Genomic DNA, 11,571 nt, shown 5'->3' on the forward strand with positions numbered 1-11,571 from the left:
TGCAGCGTGACGGCTCCAATCCACAGGCATCCTTGACGGCACGGATGAAACCTACTCCTCCAAGTAATCTCCATCTGACGCGTACTCCAACTCTTGGGGGTGGGAGACAGAGCAAGACTAAATACTACCCATTGTACTTAGCAAGACATACCGGACGAGAGGGTATGATGCATGAGATATACAAGGGAGCTAGGGGTTTATTTGCATAAAGCAGGCACTTTAAGACAGTAGTTGAAATCAGTAAAATTGTTGAAGTAATTAATCAATATTAAATAATCAATATCCAATGCTACACCATGTTGCGACAGTCCCAAATCAACCACCTGAACTATACCAGTTCCATTAAGTCAAATTATTAAGGATGTGACTAATCACGGTAAATTTGGTTGATCGCCAATAACCACAGGCAGGGCTATTCAAATAGTTTTACTCTGATCAGAGGTGTACGACTGTACCCACAAGACACAGCCCCACAACACGTTTCTGTGCGCCGACATACCACCATGGTACCCCGGAAAGAGATTGTGACAGGACCCTTCGCATAACCCCCTCTAACCAAGTGCACCACACCTCAGGTTTCGCCCCCACTCCTCAACATGTAGAGGGCAGCCCCCTCTCGTGCCTAGGTGAATCCGGAAGCCGCATAGGCCGTCACAGGGCCCATCCAAACTCCGTCACGCCCACCCTTGGCTGGATACGTCAGCTAGAGGGGAACTAGTAACTACACTACAAGCCTATCCGTTGCCCACGCAGGCTTGTGCTAAGTATGATAATTCTTCCAGGGTTTCCCGCGAACCGATCCTTACATGCCATGGGCGCGTCTATCAAAACCATGCGCCCATAGCCCACCATTTAGCATATTTTAAGTGTACATTAATACCAGGGTGGCCTATCCTTAAAGTTAACATCATAGGGACTAAACTAAATAATCAAGTGAGATACCCCTTTAGTGTGCTATTTTATCTAAGCATGGCTCACCTAAACCAGCAACTAATCATATTATTGCCCAAGCTATCAAAGGAACATGATACACAAATTTTATGGCTGAGAACAATAGGTAAATAAACCTATAAAGTGACATTATAAAACAATGCAATATTTAAGGAAAAGTAAGGCATTTGCGAAATGGGCACAATATGTTCCAGTGAAAAGCATGACTTGTCTTGCTCCGGTGCCGCTGGAACCTCTGCAACAACCTCAAACTGTACGAGAGTGTCGGAACTGCCTGGTTTCTACACGGCATACAAGGCACACAAGAAAAACATGCTATAAGACTATCAAAACAGGAAACAAAGATATTTTTAATGGATTCTTTGCATTTTTATGGATATACAGACTTGAATGGACTTAAATGGAGCTCGGATGAATTTTCTATGAATTTTAGAAGATTCTCTGTGTTTTTACTATAAACAGAAAACACCTTAACAAATTATTGTGCATTAAACAAAAGGCGCTGCGTCAGCGAGGGGAGGGGCAGCGCCGACAAGCGGGCCTCACTCGTCGGTGACACCAGGCACTAGTCCACCATGGACCGGGACCACCGCAGCAGTTCACCACCGGTCCACGGGGACAGGGCACGGCTCGGGACAAGCCGGCCCGGCGACGATGGATCACGTGGCCACCGACGGCAACTGCCGGCAGTGCGGGGAGCGGCGGCAAGCGGCGACACTCACCCACAGCGGTGGCGCGGCACCAAGGCGTGGCAACGGCGCACCACGGCAAGCCACGGTGCGGCAAGGAGAGACAGGAGGAAAAAGAGGAAAGGGGAGGCCTCACCGATGGCGACGACGAGGGCAACGACGGCGGCAAGGGGCGGACGAGTTCCGGAGTAAACCTAGGAAGAAAATGAGAGGGATTAGAGAGAATGGAGGTGCCCGACTAGCAGCATTGCCGGCCGAAGACGGCTGGAATGGAGGGCTTACCGCGTGTGAGGGAGAACGAATTCCGGTGGCGAAAGGCGACGTGCGAATGGCGGACAGGGTAGCCCCTGAGCTCGTGAACCTGACGGCAGTGGCGGCGCGGCTGCTAGTGGTGACTAGTGGTGGCCGGAGTGGTGGCGGCGGCTGCGGTTGCAAGAGCGACGACGCGAGTGCGATTGAGGGCATGGGAATGGATAGGAAAAGAGGGAAAAAGCCACGGGAATCGTTTTTATAGGGGCGGGGTGGTCGGACGTGGCCGGTAGATGCGGTTTCTCCAGTGGCGACATGGGGGAGAGGGGAGAGAGAGACGGCGGGATTTCGAAAACCGAATCTTGGGTCTCGGCCTCCTCGTGGGTGCGGGCGTGTGGGAGAGTGGGGCATGGGGCGCGGTAGTGGGCGACGGATGTGGAGGGGTGGGTGAGGTGGCACGGGATGCGCAGGAGCTGCAGTTGCGGGGCAGTGGCTCCGCCGGCCGGATGTTGAGGAAGGGCCCGACAGGTGGGCCCCACCTGTCGGCGACCTATGCCATAGGGAGCCGTGGCGGCTGTTGGGCCTTGGCCACGGGCCGGCCCAATGGAAACGCCCACGCGGGAGGGGCAAAATGGGCCAAAAAAATGGCGCATTTCCGAAAGGAGAAGAAAAAAAGAGATTAGGGATTAATTAAATTCTGATAATTGGTTTTGTTATTAAAATTGCTACCGATGCTCTGAAAATTCCACTAAAAATTCAGTTAATGTATTAAAACATAGGGAACTCAAGAAAAATTCCACCATATAATTTCCCATTATTAAATGCATTTATTATTTAGGGTTTAGCTCTAGGTTTAATTAAACAATTTCTTTGAGCAATTTATTTATTGAATTTTAAAGCTAGGAAAGGGTAAACTTTGGGGTGTGACATTTGTCAATGCTAAGTCAAACTCAAGAAAGACTTAGGCTCAGTTAGATCAATGAGAAAAATAATTCAATAGACTTTGACTGATAAATAACATTATTTATTGCTGGAATATTAAGTGGCATTATTATTGTGGTTCCCTGTGAAAATAACGTACATTAGTACAATTACTTACACAATAATGATAACTTAATCTTTATTTCTCTTTGAATCATAGTTGGGTAGAGACAAAACACATGAATCATTAAATGAAATTACTTATAATCCAAAATCAAGTCACTGTTGGGCGTAAATGATTAGGGAATAAATAGTATTGTCTTAAATCACATACAGTTGGGCAGAGGTGACAAAGAAAATAATATTGTAAATACTAAATTTAAAATCCTAAATCTAATTTGCCATAAGGTAGACATGATATAGGAAATAATATAGTAGGTAGTGTTTTAAAATCCTAAATCAATCACATAAGGTAAATTGACGTAGGAAATCAGTTTAAAATCCTAAATCAAATCACCGTAATGTAGAAATGATATAGGAAATGTGTTTAAAATAATGCCATTAGTAATGACATGAAATTAAAATCCTTAGACACATCACCGTTTGGCAAAAATGGTAAAGCAATTACTAAGCTTACTAACAAATTAAAATCCTTAATCACATCACCATAAGATAGAGGTGATAAAGGAAATAATAATGCACTAATGGCATGAATTAAAATCCTAAGTCATATTACCGTTAATGCCAAAATGACATAGGAAATAATAATTACATTTAAATTTTCCTCAATTATATCATCGTTGGGCAGAAAATAACCAAGGAAATAGTAATCTTAATCTTAGTAAAATTATAATAACGTGGGTCAAAATAACTCCATATCTTAATTCTTTCTAGTTAAATTTTTTGCTAGATAAACTTCCCGTTGGTTCCATTTAACTAGAAATAATTTTGTGAGTGATCAAATAATTAATCATAATTTTCTACCGATTTTAAATTAGCTAAGGAAAGGCATAGAAAATTATGGAAATATTTAATCATAAATGATGGGCTTAAAATAAAAAAAACTTAATTTTGCCTATCTTCGTGAAAGATGTCCCGGTTTACACGCGCGAGCGTGAGCGGGCTAAGAGCTGTGGCGGCGCGGCCCATGAAATCTGTGACGACCCGATGCAGGGACGATCTGATGGACAGCTCGGATTCGTCCCACACCGATGAAATTACCGCCCATGTGCAACCCTAGCCCTCATTCTCTCCCCTTCTATTCCCCGATCCCCTTCTCCCGGCGAGCGTGAGACTGTATGGCGGCGATGACAGAGATGGCGGTTCGGTGAGGTGTAGCACGCGTGTGACGATGAGCGCCGAGTAGAGTGGCACATCTGCGCTAGCTGGAGGGTGCGCCCGTGGGCAGTGCCAAACCATGGCGTGGCGTCTGCGGTCCAGCGAGGTGGGCGCGCAAGCGGCGCCGAGCGTCACGTGGCCCGGACCTTGTCGGCGGGGGAGCGAAGGCCAAAGGCGGCGCCAAGCTGATGCTTCCCATCCCGGTTAGTCGGCGACGGTGGGGGATCTCCAAGGTTGCGTGCGCACAGCAACCGCGAGGAGGAGAAGGCATGGGCACACCGAGGAGACGCACGGGCAAGCCCGTATGGCGCCGACGGCGGCGATACCGCTTCTCGACGAGACCAACACCGCAGTGAGGTTTCCCGGTAGATTTAGGGCTCCATGTCCGGTAAGAATCTGAACTCAAGCTTAATTTTTATTTTTTGGGTTTCTTGATTCTTTGGGGATTTTGTTACTTAGGGTTCTTCATCCGAATCAGGGTTCTTCTCAATTTGGGGATTTCGGGAAAATTGAAACCGATTGATCTCATTCTTCCCTTCCCTTAATTTCTTAATTCTACTGCTAAGCAATTAACAAAAGATTAAATCTTGAATATAAAACATGCAAAGAAACAGTATATATGAAGGGCTAAACCGAGCTAATTAACTTAGATTGAAAAACAATTCTCACTTATTTTCATCATGCCGAATTGATTAGGATTTAATTGGCATAATGGCTTCATTAGGGATGATGGAACATCAAGGCTAAGATTAGGCTCTGATACACAATGTTGGAGTTTAATCCACTTAACTACTTAAGTTCTTAGCCTAAACATGATCACCTCTGCTTAATGCGGAAATTGATCTAACTGACCTGAGATGAAGCCATTGAACCATATGTTAGGTTTTGTTTTTGTTCCTTCGATCCTTCTTTCTTCTTCTCTGTTAAGGAAAAGAACACACAAGAGATGCCTCACGAACCATCAAACATTCATTGTACGTAAAATAAATTCTAATGACTAATATGTCTCACCATTTATTATTAGCTTTCTCACTAGAGTACTCATTTTTTGATAGCCTACTGACTGACTAATGCCCCAAAAAAGGCAGCCTACTAGCTAGTATATTACCATAAACATCTTCCTCCATGGCAGCCACAATTGACTTGCTGCTTATTTGCTGTGTAGAAATGTGTGTATTGAGTACTAGTACTAAGAGGGTTCAGGCGTCCAGCGCTGGGTGATATGACCAAGCCTACTATGGATACAACAGTTGTTCATATCATTGATCAACAAGAAGATCAAGTCGTCTAAGTGCTGAAATCCAATTTGGCCACCTGCTACATTGCTGACTTCAACTGGCCACCAAATGCGCATACGAGCTCTGTTTTGGGTCCATGAGTATTTGATAAAAAGCTCCCAGAGTCTCTCTCTAATGGTTCTAGCCTCATCTCTAAATTCCACCTCAATCGGCCGCAATAACAGAAACAAGGTGTTGCATCACTTATAATGGGCATATGGGTTTGTAACTCCATCTGGGACCCCAGCCCAAGTGGGGTGCACCCCAACCTAATGGAGCATGACAGAACCCTAGGTCGTCCTCCCATATCCATAAATAGCTATGTACCCCTTCAGGGCCTAGGGACCCCTAGATCATCCTCCCACCTTCATAAAATAGCTAGGTACCCCTTCAAGGTTTATTGGGTTTTGTTTAGTAAAAAGTTTAGCAATCACTACTTTTCCTTGTACTTACGTGTGTCGGCTTGACCGCTTAATTATTCGCCTTCGGAAACCCACCTTATCTTGAGCTTTAATTCATATTTGTAATTCATAATGCTTTTATCTTGTTTTTGCTTGTTTCCTCGATTTGCTTGCAGGAATAAGGTTGGTCTGCATCAGCACGATCAACAGCCCACGAAGAGGTGTGTCGATTCCTAAGGCACAACACAACAACGCCTTGTACGGTTTTAGTCTGGTCGTCAATGTTTTCTCTCCCAGATCGTGGTTATCTCAACTCACCAAAAGGTCGGGCCAATCAGAGCTGTGAGCGTGTCAAGTCGAACTCAGAGTTTATCAAGTGGTATCAGAGCAGGAATTCTATTCACACCCTCCCCCCCGGATGTCTTTGATCCTACACTATCCTAGTCCTTTTTTGATTGGGTGGTATATTTATGGCACTGATTATAAGCCATGGAAGAAGAAAAATAATTTATGGGCAAAAGTTTTATATCCATATTTTTTAGCGATTTAAATGCTATTTCGAAAAAAATACGCTATAATGGAAAAACCTCAATATCAACTCTAAAATGGAGTATAATTTAAATTTTGGCTATGGTTGATAAGACAACAAGGAGATGATGAACATCGGTCCTCTACATAACATTTTCAACTTCTTTTCCCTTACCGAGTGGGTTTGAGATGGTATAGCATAAGATTTTTTTTAAAGGAGACACACAATTAATTAAACTTTAGGCCACATGGGTATAGTCTCAACAAAGCCCATTAGTTATCAGAAAAACAACAGCAAGAGTTTCCATTCTAGTGACGCGATAACTTAACAAGCGAATAGTTTTTTTTCCCTTCGATCTATTTCCTCGTCTTCTCAAGGCTCGACTTCGTTGCCTCCCTCAAAGCAGCAATGCCTCCTCCAAACCTAAAACTCTATACTCTATAGCCCAATCCGCTCATTTCTTTCTCCGACTCCTCAATCATTGTCCCCTGCACCAACAGCATCCCCACCCTCTTCCCCCTTCCTACACTAGATCTGGAGGCTAGGGAGCTCATTTGGGACCATTGGAATAAGGCCATCCCAAACCCTACATGTCATCTAGTGTCTATAGCATTAAATTGATTGCCACATAAGCAAAAATCTGATGTGGCAAGTGAATTAATGAAGAGAGAGGTAACAAGATGGAAACCATTTCTCATGCAAGAAACCATCTCTACACAAGAACCAAGAATAAAAACATGGGGATAGGTGGATAAAAGGAGAGAGAAGAGAGATGATTGGATGAGAATTTAATGTGAAGACACTATCCATTGGATATATAGTTTCTATATATAGTGTCTATATAACATGACAAGTATAGAAATTACTTGATAGTTTCTGGGTTGGGGATGGCCTAAGAGTTAATCAACTAGGAGGGAGGCGACAGCGATAACGATGGTGGCATTATGTACCTGGTACCCAACTATTAGGTACCAGACCCGTTACCTAGGGTATTATGTACCCGGTGCCCAACTATTAGGTACCGAGGCATGGGGAAGGGGCAAGCACAATCATCGCCTGGTCAACCGGCGAACCACCTACTACCTCATGGTGGATCCACTGCTGGGGTTGGTTGGGGCCCATTGCATCTATTATGTTTCTTCCTACTTGTGATGCAGATCGAGAGGGACTTCACCGCTGTACGCCTCCATCGTCGCATTGGCCTTCCGCTCACTGTCACGCCAACGAAGCCACCGCCTCTGTCGTTGTCATCAACGCCGCATCCCGATGTTCCACCCTACTCCATCGCCGTGGCCTTCCGCTCGTCATCGCCCCAACGATGCCGCCGCTGCCATCGTTGTCGTCTACCGCTGCCGTCGTCAGGGCCACATCATGCGCCTCTCCCTTGACTCTGCCATCACGGCCTCCATGTGCCTTCTCGTTGACGTGGCATCCATCTCCTCCGTCCTTGCGCCGGCCTCGACCACCTCTGCCCTGCATGGATTTGGCCAGCGGTGCAAACTCAGCGGGGCAATCGCCGTCTTCTCCCGGCTCTGATTTCTGTCGTTGCGGCCTCCGCCGGTGTGGAGGAAGCCCATGGTGGCGATGGGGTTGGGGGTGAATGGGGGAGGGTGGCGAGCTCGAGCACCACCACGCATGTCGACGGCCTTCTTTTCACTAGCGTCGACTATCCCTGCCTCGCATAGAGAGAGAGAGGGACGGGGAGGAACTCGGGGATGTTTGAGCGTGTCACCCTAGGGACAAGAGGAAGTGGGGGAGAAAGAGGAGGAAGAATTAGGGGTAGTAGAGGCCGACATATGTACTCCAGTTTCATGAACTCATAATAGAGAGGTTAGATGGAGATGCTGTTAGATTAGTGAGAAATAAATTTGGCTTGCCAAATTAATTGGATAGCTGACTATATAAATATTTGGAGGATCAAATTTAGATAGTCCGTTGGTAGTCTTGCATTGGCTCAACTTAAAGCATGAGCCATGCCTGGTACTCACCTAATTGAGCTTATGATATTCTACCTTAATTTATTCTCGCTGGAGTATGAGAGAAGACATGGTCAAGTTGGCCGCTATCACAGTCCAAATAAATAGTAGTCCATGTCTCCATGATGCGCTGTGGCGTAAGGCTCGATTGCGTCATCCGTGTGCCGTCACCAGTATAGCGCGAGCGATTTGCCTTTTCTGCGTGGCCTCGTGACGATGTGGGGATGCATCATCAGCATGCACCGTCACGATTAGCAGCTTAATTATGCACCACGGGCAATTTCGTCCTGGGCCACTTGCCTATTAATAAATGTTGACCTCCCAACGACCGGGTCTTTCACAATACTATTATATTGCAGTGTCTTAAGCATCCGAGGGGTTTTTAAAACGTTGTGCAGATGCAGATTGTTCGTCAAAATGAATCTTAACTAAAGAATAAGAAGATTGTATATTGTGAATAAGACCATATAAGATGGCTTGTGGGTCTCTAGTGTTCTTACTGTTGGTTGATCAACAGAGGCGACCAAACTATCCTCTGGTTTTTGCTTAATGTTATTTATGTCTACTTTGGTGTAAAGGGTAATAAACTTGAATGAAATTCATTTTTGGTGAGCACTTCAGTTCGATTGCAATTGTTGCTTATAATTACCATGACTAGATACTCCCTCCGTTCACAATTTTGAGACATGTTACGTCTGGGTGCCAAGACGAAGGAGAATTTAATCATTCCTGTAAATTATGCATGCATGCTGATTTATTAATGGGGACTTGATAAACCTAGACATCAAGACTGTGCATGCATACATGTGCATCGAATCCGCATGGCTAGGAACGTAATTGTGATTATTGGACAGGACTTAATCCCCCCTGATTTCCAAGGTTGTGAAGGCAGATATGCGGACATGGGTACTAAAATTGGCGGTGTATTAAATCCCACACACGGAAGAAGTGGCCTCCCAAAGTTATATGCTAATCAAATATGAATATTTTTGTTTTGGTAATGTGATGATCAATTATGAACGAAACGAAGGGAGTAAGGCTTTCTTTGTGCCCACCTGGTTTCAGGTCAGGTTAGGTGACAGTCCAACTAGCACCAGGTAAATTACTGCACTAACTACTGGCTGACAAAATAATTGTGCATGTGGTAAATCTCTGGAAACAAGCATTTTCTATTAAAAGAACATACAAACTGCCTTTGAAAAAAAAAATTGTAGTCCCTCACCGACCTTTCGGATCGAGACCTGTGGTTTGGTGGGAACGGAAGTGACGGTCATACAGAGACAGCAATGAATCTGCAGGCCCACTGCCCCTTGGTAATTAATAATGTTAATGACACTAGTAATCCCTCGATCTCACGGAATTAAAAGGTATAATCGATAAATAATTCCCGGCACGGCGGTGCGCCCACACCACCACACGCGCGACGCGACGCGCGTGACTGCAAGCGGATGCACGTTCCCGTCAAACCCCGCTATCTTTTCACTCGTATCTATACTTATGCTTATAAAATAAAATTTAAATTTCCAACCTTAAATTTAAAATTGATTTTGAGGTTTTTATCGAGATTTATTTTCAAGTATGTACTTTTAAATTATTAAGATTATGTATATAAAAGTATATCTATAAATTATTCTTCGTTTGCAATATGTCGGTTTGATTTATTTTCCAAACAAGGGAAACAACGGGGCGGGACGCCGCTAGCTTGCTTCTTACTACTACATTCAACTCCATCCATATATAGGCTACAGGTACTGCTACACATATATAGACCAACTACCAGTGGAGGAAATGGAAGCCCGATTGAGCACGGGGGAGAAGACGAAGAAGATGGCGACGACTTCTCGGCCGTCGTCGCCGCTGCCGCCGGAGGAGGAGACGGCGGCAGAGACGACGACGAGCGAGGAGGAAGAGCAGCAGCAGATGGAGAGGTTCTACGCGCTCGTGGCCAACGTTCGGGCCCTGAGAGCCATGTTCAAGGAGGCAGCGCTGCCCAGCTGCCGCGAAGACGACGTTAGCGGTGGCGGTGGCGGGGAGCAGCGCCAGAAGAGGCCGAGGGCGGCGCCGTGGCGGCCGGCGTTCGAGATGGCGGTCTTCGAGTGCGGCGGCGGCGGCGGCACTACCACCGACGACATCGAGGCGGCGACGACCAAGGGCCAGGACGGCAACTGCAAGATGGGGAAGAGGAGCGAGGCGAACGCAGCTGCAGAGGAGGACAAAGGCGAAGTTATCGAGGGGAAACCAGTCGCCATCGCCATCGTCGCTGACGGGCCTGGTAAGTCGACGACGATGCCCGACTCGAATTGACGGCCGGCCGGCCCTGACCCTGACCCTGACACCGATGATGTTCTTGTGTACGTACGTGTGCAATATCTTTCATGCTCTGCTCCGGTGATATATATTTGTGACCAGATGAATTAATTGTGTGATGAATTATATATTTGTGACCAGATGAATTATATATTTGTGACCAGATGAATTAATCAGGACATCAGTTTGAATTCACACAAAGCAAACGGCGTGACGCCGTAACTATCTCACGCCACTGAATTCTGATTCTCTAGAGTCTAGGCGGAAGATTTAAATACCGGATGTAAATACTGGAGTATTTCCGATTATATGTACTCCCTACGTTTCATCGTATTATTAATCGTTTTTACTTTTTTAAGTTTGATTAGGTTTGCAGAAAATATAAAAATATTGCTATATTTGACTATAAATTTGCTAAAAAACAGTCCAAACAACTTATAATATAAAATAAATAGTTTAGTGTTTAAGGAGTGCCAAGTGGTACAAGTATGTGTAGTTGCTTAAGAATTAGATAAACATAACGAATTGAAACTAGCTAGATTTGTAGTTTTAAGCTGTGTCTAATTCGGTATTAGCTAGTTTCAATGTTTGTAGGCTGATGGATTATATACTGCGGCACGGGTGCACGGCACAAGATCATTAATTCGTCGAATGTTGCTACTAGGCCAACACTGCCACGAACAGGGATTGTTTTTTTTTACTCGAACAGTGATTGTTGATATAGGACTTGTTTAGATAAAAAAATTTTTGGTCAAAAACATCACATTAAATGTTTAGACACATGCATGGAGCATTAAATGTGAGGAAAAAACTAATTACACAGTTTGCATGTAAATTGCGAGAAGAATCATTTGAGCCTATTACACCACGATTTGACAATATGATGCTACATTAAACATTTACTAATGACGGATTAATTAGGCTTAATAAATT

General features: G+C 44.9%; 1 protein-coding gene across 1 annotated transcript; it reads left to right on the top strand.

Annotated features, from left to right (window-relative positions):
• The first annotated feature begins 9,998 nt into the window (after positions 1-9,998).
• Positions 9,999-10,811, top strand: LOC127758759 (NRR repressor homolog 2). The gene has a single exon (XM_052283936.1). It carries the CDS (start codon positions 10,120-10,122, stop codon positions 10,633-10,635), a length of 516 nt encoding a protein of 171 aa, XP_052139896.1. The 5' UTR covers positions 9,999-10,119; the 3' UTR covers positions 10,636-10,811.
• Positions 10,812-11,571: the final 760 nt, after the last annotated feature.

Source organism: Oryza glaberrima, chromosome 1, assembly GCF_000147395.1.
Source record: "Oryza glaberrima chromosome 1, OglaRS2, whole genome shotgun sequence".
NCBI classification, from domain to species: Eukaryota; Viridiplantae; Streptophyta; class Magnoliopsida; order Poales; family Poaceae; genus Oryza; species Oryza glaberrima.

Bases quoted from the DNA above. Each gene is read 5' to 3' on its own strand.
- LOC127758759 (XM_052283936.1), top strand. From the start codon at position 10,120: ATGGAAGCCCGATTGAGCACGGGGGAGAAGACGAAGAAGATGGCGACG.